Raw genomic sequence first — 8858 nt, 5'->3', positions numbered from 1 at the left:
AGCAAGGTGCTGCCCTTAGAACATGCTGTTGCTCTAGTAGACTGTTTTTGGATGGGTTTCCAGCTGTTATTAGGGGAGCAGTCTCCAGTTTGGGTGGGAGTGTCTCAGCCTGAATCGTTTGTCCTATCTTTTATATTGGTTTTATTTCTTCAATTAATGGTTTGAGTTGTTAAATGAATTGGAGAGTGAAGCAACACCCTGTTATCTTCTTGTCATCTTTGTCTTAGCCCAGTGCGTGCTGCCTGTAGGCATGTAGCAGAGTGAGCTTGTGCACGTTTTTAAATGGCCCCGTGGAGTGGAAAGCAACCTATCAGCATGCAAATGAGGCTGAATTGTATGTTCTTGACACCCTTGCAAAAATCTTGTATTTGGAATCTTTTAGCTTCAGAATTGACCAGAGGGTGGTGTGCCCCACACTGGAAGCAGCACTTCTTTATGTCTGTAGCATCAGTATCTTTGTTATGTGCCTGACCAGTCCAGATTTCATAGTGTTGCTCTAGTACCAGGTTTCATTAGTTTTCTGGTCATGTTCTACTAATAGCCAGATGGTATAGGGATATGTTTTTCCTTTACTTAATTTATCCAGATTTGATTATCCATATTTTACAGGGTTTTTAATTTTGAAAAATAATTAGTAGAAGACTGATTAAGTAGAGATATATATCTGGGTGTTTGTTGTATTTAAATACATGAATAGCAGATATGACATGTCCAGGATTGCTAGGTATTTGAATTTGGAGAGGGAGTTATTACTCTCCTCTGTACCCTCTTTGGCATTTTTAGGAGTTCCTGTGTTATAACGTGTCATAAAACTTATATTTGGAGGAGATAACTGAAAAGTTGCCAAATACTGGTGGTTTTGGATATTCAAAAGTCCTTTATGGATTTTGAAAGGTAAAAATGAAAGTTAAGGAGTTATGCATGTCTTAATGTATTACTTTTTTGTGCTTTTTCCTATTGTTTTGGTTTCTAGGAATTGGTAGCCATCCAAATGGCTCCTAGATGGCTCTGCACCCTATTAAAACGGTAGTATTTGCTTTTAAATTTTCAATGTACCCGGTTCTTAACTATTAGGTCCTTCCTTGGACCAGTTTATTTTAAATTATTGGGTCTTCTCGGGCATAGGATTAGCAAGGCTAAAATGGTGAGTAATATATTTGAGGCTTGCAAAAGATTCAGGGGTGGAAGGACAGAATTCTGATTGAATTGTGCTTTATACTTGGGCTTGCAGGAATTGTGGGAGGCACCTCAGTGAAGAAATGGACCAGTGTGTATAATCATGGAATCTCCTTGCTGACAATCACCACCTGCTCTCCTTGATAAGTGAGAGAGAGTAGTCAGGGGAGAAGGAAAAGAGGTCAACATGAAGCTAAAGCAGCGAGTCGTGCTGTTAGCAATTCTCCTTGTCATCTTTATCTTCACCAAAGTTTTCCTGATTGACAACTTAGATACATCAGCTGCCAACCGGGAGGACCAGAGGGCCTTTCACCGAATGATGGCTGGCTTGCGGGTAGAGCTGGTATCCAAGCTGGACCACACCTTGCAGTCTCCCTGGGAGATTGCAGCCCAGTGGGTGGTTCCCCGGGAAGTGTACCCTGAAGAGACACCAGAGCTGGGGGCAATCATGCATGCCATGGCCACCAAGAAAATCATTAAAGCTGATGTAGGTTATAAAGGGACACAACTGAAAGCCTTACTGATACTTGAAGGAGGACAGAAAGTTGTCTTCAAACCTAAGCGGTAAGTCTTCATCTTGAAGTTATCTGTGCTGTTTAGTTGTAACTTGGGATTTATATGAGTGCTCATCTCCCTCTCTTGGTATTCTCTTCAGTACAATGGGAAGGAGAGACTGGAAGATCTCTGAAGTCTCTTCTAGCTCTTAATGTTCCATGATTCTTTGAGTAAGGGAAATTTATAGGAATATGTTTTGGTTCAATATTAGACTGCACATTTTACAGTTAGAGCTATCCTTGATTCTGAAATTTGTCAGGTATCTACTATGTGCCAGATGTTAGAGATACAAAATGAATTGGTTAGGAAATAAGCAACTTGTCACCATAAGTGTACAGTTAAAGACTGGGCAACCACATGTCAGGGATGCTGTGGAGTAGGAGTTCCCCAGAGTTGGAGTAGGTTTTGGATGGGTGACTTAAGTCCTTTTTAGCACTAAAGCTGTGATTCTTTCACTTGAGCTTTGGTTTTGTTTTAATTAATAGGCTTTATTTTATTTTTTTAAGCAATTTTAGGTTTACAGAAAAATCAAGGGGAGAGTACAGAAAGTTCCTATATACCCCCTCCCCTCTCTTCCCCAGTCTCTCCAATTATTAACATCTTCCATCAAATTAGTACATTTGTTACAGTTGATGAGCCAATATTAATTTATTAACTGAAGTCCATAATTTACATTAAGTTCACTCTTTGTGCTGTACATTCTGTGAGAGTTTCAATAAACTTATAATAAGTATTCACCATTACAGTATCATACAGAATAGCTTCCCTGGCCTCAACGTCCCCTGTGTTCTATCTATTCATCCTTCCCTTCCTCCCCCTGAACCCCTGGCAACCCCCAATCTTTTTACTGTCTCCATGGTTTTGCCTTTTCCAGAATGCCATATAGTTGGAATCATACCTTTTGTAACCTTTTCAGATTGGCTTCTCTCTGTGTCTTAAGGTTCCTCCATGTCTTTCTGTGGCTTGATAGCTTTTTTTTTCTTTTTTTTTTCCTAAATAATATTCCATTGTATAGCTGTACCACAGTTTGTTTATCCATTCACCTACTCAAGGTCATCTTGGTTGCCTCCAAGTTTTGGCAGTTATGAATAAAGCTGCTATAAACATTCATGTGCAGGATTTGTGTAGATGTAAGTTCTTAGTTCATTTGGGTAAATACCAAGGAGCACAATTGCTGGATCATATGGTAAGAGTATGTTTAATTTTGTAGGAAACTGCCAGTCTGTCTTCCAAAGTAGCTGTACCGTTTTACATTCCCATCAGCAGCGAATGAGAGTTCTTGTTATTCCACATCCTCAACAGCATTTGGTGTTGTCAGTGTTTTGGATTTTGGCCATTCTAATATGTGTGTAGTGATATCTCGTTGTTGTTTCTTTTACCTGTTTTTTTTTGTTTTGTTTTGTTTTTTCCCCCCGGTACGCGGGCCTCTCACTGTTGGGGCCCCTCCCGTTGTGGAGCACAGGCTCCGGACGCACAGGCTCAGCGGCCATGGCTCACGGGCGGGCCCAGACGCTCCGCGGCATGTGGGATCTTCCCGGACCGGGGCACGAACCCGTGTCCCCTGCATCGGCAGGTGGACTCTCGACCACTGCGCCACCAGGGAAGCCCCCTTTTACCTGTTTTAAGCAGAGAACTGGGTCATTTTAGTTGCCTCAGTCCAAATTTGAACTAGAGAGGGCTAGATCATATGTTGTTAGACAGTGATCCCTTTGGACTTTTTTAAGGTTCTACAGAGATAATTCGTGTGGCCATTCTATAGTATAATTAGGTTTTTTTAAGTTTTCTGTTTGTATATGAATTTGAAATAAGTTAACATGATGGAGATTTATATTCTTTTGAAAGGAATTAGTTACTAGTGGATTTTCTCAAAATTTTTAATGTCGAAAATTTTCTGTGTACTAAACATTTTTTTCACTCCTCAGTAGAGCTTTTGAGAAAATTATAACACATAACTTTGGGTCTCTTGCTGGAGTGGGAGAAGAAATATGGGGTGAAGGGGTGCAAAAACCAACTGTGACCAGAGTAGTTGGCTTAGCTCCCTTCATGACCCAAATATCAGTAGATAATAGGCAAGCAGAGAGCTAATATTATTGGAATTCCAGAAATGGAAGGGACCTGCATTTGCCTGGAACTGGGCAGTATGATGTGTGGAAGATGTGGAAATTAGGAAAGTTTTAAAATGCAGTAGACTTTTGGAGAGTAGAAAGTCTGATTGGCAGGTAATGAGGAAAAAGCATAGTTATGTGGGACTTGGATCTAATTTCTGTTGCATGCACACCATTTGCCAGGCATTACACTAAGTACTTTTGTATCTGTTAATGCTTTTAACCTTTGTCACAACTGTGGGCAGTTACAGTTCTTATTTCCAGAGTAAGAAACAGAGACTTAGAAAGAATAACTTGAGAAAGAATAACTTGACAAGATCACCCTGCAGTGGAGCTGTCAGAGTGTGAGCAGCTTGTGTTCTGCTACACACGTGTGATTCTCTTAAATTTGTTTGCCTTCCTATAAGAGAGATGACATGGATCACCCATCATCAAAAATTTGCTACTTTCCTTTTGAAATATGATCTTTGACCTCTTGATTTGTAGCCTGAGAGATGGCAGCATAAGCAGAGTGATGGAAAGAAGACAAACTAAAAACAAAAATTAAATTCATGTAAAAAGAGATGAGTTGCAGGCATTTTGTGTTTAAATAAAAGGATACCCTCTCCACACCCACTATTTGTACACTAAGAATTGAAGGTGAGATGGGACAGCAGGAAGTGTTAGAAGGCAGATATTACTGATGGTGTGCAACATTAGTATTAGTCCATGTGCTTTGCAGTAGGACTGGGGTATTCAGACAAAGCATAACTGGAGGGAGGAAGAGGCCAGACTGGTGACTAGTGGACGTGGCAGCAGATAAATGCATAAGCTAACCTTAGTCACTGTTGCTTTATCTCATATCTCTTGCTACCACTGCAGCCTTCCCATTACTTTCCACTTCCAGACCATCCTGAAATCCACTTTCATTCTTCTCCCAAATACCCATATAATCACTGTGCTTCCCAACTTTAAAACATCCAGGGATTCCCATTGCTCACCAGACAAAACCCAGCCTGCACAGCCTAGTGGCCAGCCCCTCACAGCCTGGTCCGCCTCTCTACACCCAGCTCTTTATTCTTGTCAGTGTGGCCCCTTCCTCCCCCATCACCTTCTGAAGAGCCCTTGTCTACACCCAGCTCCAGAGATGCTCCTGCCCCACCTCCCGCAAGCTGTCGAGCCCCTACAGTAGGTGATAGCACCCTAGTCACTGCACACACTGACCTGTGCTGATTACACCTGGCACTCTCCCGGGGTGGGGAAAGTGGGTGCACATTTAAGTGCTTGTAGAAATTGACTCCAGCCCCCAAACACCCAGCAAATTGCTATTCTGACCCTGCGGGCCTCTGAGGCTATTTGGTCCTAGTGTAAGTGCAAATTAATGTTCTTGGTCACATTCTGATGTCCTTCACCAGAAGGATAGGAGTGATTTATTGGCAGTTACTGTATGAATTTTGCTGCTCTGTCAGTGACTTAAGATGGATTGCTCTGTTGAGAGGAGGATCTAAGACCTTTCTGCTAAGTCGAGACGTTCACCTTTCTTTAACAGCCACTTGTGGTTCAGCATTTCTGGAGCCTGGTTGTCCATGTCGTCCTGCCAGAGATGGAAGATTTGTATAGTACATGAAATATATAGGAATACAGTGATGCCTTTATTTGCACGTTTTTCCTTACTACATTATTATAAAAGTGATTTTTTCCAGTATATTGGGTTGGCCAAAACCCAATGGGGCTTTAAGTAAAAAGAGACATTTTTCACTTTCACAAAGATCTTTATTGAACAACGTGTTCACTAACTGAACAAACCTTTTGGCCAACCCAATAGCTGTATCCTTTCTGGAAGTAAATTGATTTTCACAGGCAAAAACTGCAGTTATGGTGGGAAAGGAACAAGACGGCGAGGGCCTGGGGGTGGGTAGAAGTCAGTGACTGATCTTAGGAAGTGCTGAAAGGGACCTTGGAGATCAGCTAGTCCAACTACTCATTTTACAGCTGGGGAAAATGAGATCCAGAGTTCTGACTTTCCGTATTTCTCATAACCAAAGCATGAACTAAGGATTCAGACCTTTGGACTCCAATGCAGTTCTTTCATTTTGATTCTTCTTCCTTTCCCTTTTCCTTCCCTCCCTGTTTCTCCAGCCTACTCCCAAAGTTCCTGGATTTTTCTAGGGTTTTACATTTCACTCCAAGCAGACTTTCCATGTACTGGAGAGTTCTCTAATGTTGCACTGAAAGGAGTGGACAGCACATCACCACAAATCTTCCTGTGGCTCCTCTGGAGTCCTGAGAAATAAGGTATTCAAGGACTGTCGCCCAGCTTTATGGACAGCCTGCAGCTGTAGTGGAGAGAGAAGTGCTTGAATAGTGTCAGCTTTTGCTGCAGTCCTGTTTAAAAATTGAGACTTTTAATTTGGAGGTAACAGGTGTAATCCTTGGCAGCCTAAATGATGCTTTGACACTAGAAACAAAAAAATACGTTTGAGTATATTGACCATGCTAGGAAGAAACTGGTGTCCAACCAGGTGGTTTTGCGTGTCTGTCTTCTAACATAAATGTTTCATCACTTTGATTTGAAAATGTGTTTGGTGGACATGGTTTTACTTTGTATTCTGTGGTCATCTATGTTGAAGGTCACTGCCTTGTACAGTACCGTTTCCCACTTCCCCATGGCCTTTTCAGCATTGGAGATCCAAGTGTCCTTAGTGGAGTGGCTCCTCTTCACGTCATTCTTAACTTATTTCTGTCTTGTAATGCCTGATAGGTCTCCTTTTGACTGAGGAAATGCAAGTGAACAGTAGAGGTCATAGGTGAATTGTGTCTAGTTCTTCCCATCAACAGGGAAGGCAAATGTACCTTTGCCTTCCTTGTTAACAAAAACAGAGGCATATCCGGACCATTTTTTTCCCCAAGAAATTTAAACTTCTGTAATAAGCCTTGCCATAGCCATTCTGGTAAGCCTTGCCATATTTTCCTTTTACTTCAGCTTAGTCTAATAAACATTTCAGTAGACATTTATTAAGCATGAACTATAGGCTTAACACTGTGCTGAAGATACAAAGATGGTCCTCACCTTCCAGAAAAGTACCTTATAGTTTTACTTAAGCTACATTGAAAGTCTTTTAGAGGAGTAAAAATAACATCTGTGTTTTATTCATAGAATGATTGCAGAGGTAGATGTATAATTCTAGTTTTCTTCTCCACTTCATCTTCACCACATCAACCAGTGATCTATGCTAATCCATGACTGTTCTCAGGATTGACAGAGAAGTTTTCTAGAGCAAAATCAGGCTTGCAAATTTCTATTCTGCCTCTTGTGCTGTCGCCTCTGGTACTGATGTAATTCATGTCTACATCTGTGCTTCCCATTCACTCTGCAGGTATAACCGAGACTATGTGGTAGAAGGGGAACCTTATGCTGGTTATGATAGACACAATGCAGAGGTAGCAGCCTTTCATTTGGACAGGTATGTGTAATCACAGTGGGTTACATTCGTTTTGTTTCCTTTTAGAAATATCTTGGAGAGGACTTGTGGACGCCTTTCAAAGGAATGTAATAAAAGAAATCTAATAACTTTAACTTGTTACCTACTTTAGATAACTGATTAATTCCATTAAATTTGTATGAGTTCCTCATTATTTGGGTGGTACTAGGAATACCAAAGTAAATGTCTTAACTCCAGGATTTTTTAGGTCATTTCATTCTGTTATGCCCTCTCTCATTAGCATGAGTGAAGATGTTCTTGGTAAATAAAATGGCAGGAAGAAAACCAGAGTTTGAATTCAAGTCCCTAAATTGAACTGGTCATTAATTGGGCCTGGCAGTCCTGATTTTTGTTTTGTTTTGATTTTGTTTTAAATAATACTCACTTATCCTCATATGCTAAAAACATATAGCATGACATATATGTGAATTTTATTGTCCTTCATATAAAATATGCACAGCTTCAAAAACCAGGGTAATTCTAAGAGGAAAATAGATGTGAATTCTAAATGTATAAGTTATCTAGGAAAATTAATACTTTTCTAGCAAGTTACTAGTCAGGATCCTTGTAACTGAATTGTCTAGTATCCCAGTTGCTCCTCTGATCAGCTCTTTAATCAGGGCATATTGGTAGACTTTAAAAGAAATTATTCACAATATTTTTTAAATGAATCTATAAGGAAACCAGAAGAAAATAAAGGTGAATTTTTGTCTTTTTTCTGGATTATCTAAGCATAAAAGCAATAATTTAAAAATCATAAAGAAAAAACTCAACAGATTCAACTAAATTAAAAAAAAATTAACCCATATGTCAAGAAACATCAAACAAAATTTAAAAGCAAACAAACTTAGGAGGAAAATACTTGAATCTAATATAATCTAAGCATTAATAGCCTTAATATATACATGTTTAGAAAATCTTATACATTCTCTAAAACGCTAGTAGAAATGGTCTACGAACACAGTTGGTTGAATAGAAATTATTGATTGCTAATAAATATGACAGAGGGAGTTCATCTTCACCAGTAATAAAATAAAATCCAGGGAATTCCCTTGTGATCCGGTGGTTAGGACTCTGCACTTTCACTGCTGTGGGCCAGAGTTCAATCCCTGGTCAGGGAACTAAGATCCCACAAGCCATGCAGCGAGGCCAAAAAAAAAAAAAAAAAAAAATCCAGTTGAAACAATGGGATACTATTTTCTCCTACTGAAAATGGCAAAGATTAGAAAAAAGATAATACTTTATTGGCAGGAATACACTGACATTCCTATACTGCTTGTGTCATTGTTAATTGGTTCAGTCATTCTTTTAAGAACTCCGGCATTGTGTATCAAAAACCTTAATGTTCATACCCTTTGAATGAGTAACTACCTTTTTATGCAAACATCCCAGATATTTCTAGGAAGTACCCTAGAGAATCAGAAATTCAAAGATACATACACCAAGATCTTAGCTAGTAGCATTTTCAGTAGTGAAAATATGGAAGCAATCTAAACATCTAATGAAAGGGAAGAATTAAATAAATGTTTGTTCACAATACCATGAATTTCCACTGCCTCTT

General features: G+C 39.7%; 1 protein-coding gene across 1 annotated transcript in view; it reads left to right on the top strand.

The window, feature by feature from the left end:
- Nucleotides 1–1228: 1228 nt before the first annotated feature.
- FAM20B (FAM20B glycosaminoglycan xylosylkinase) overlaps nt 1229–8858 on the top strand; it is a 26096-nt gene continuing 18466 nt past the window's right edge. Inside the window, exons 1-2 of the mRNA XM_007448526.1 lie at nt 1229–1740; nt 7193–7279. Of these exons, the coding sequence (XP_007448588.1) occupies nt 1364–1740; nt 7193–7279 (464 nt within the window). The 5' untranslated portion in view covers nt 1229–1363. The remainder of the gene's footprint in view (nt 1741–7192; nt 7280–8858) is intronic.

This window comes from Lipotes vexillifer, unplaced genomic scaffold, assembly GCF_000442215.2.
Source record: "Lipotes vexillifer unplaced genomic scaffold, Lipotes_vexillifer_v1.1 scaffold76, whole genome shotgun sequence".
Classification (NCBI taxonomy): domain Eukaryota; kingdom Metazoa; phylum Chordata; class Mammalia; order Artiodactyla; family Lipotidae; genus Lipotes; species Lipotes vexillifer.
The sequence above is the reverse complement of the archived record's forward strand: the minus strand, read 5'-3'. Positions and strand labels throughout refer to the sequence as shown.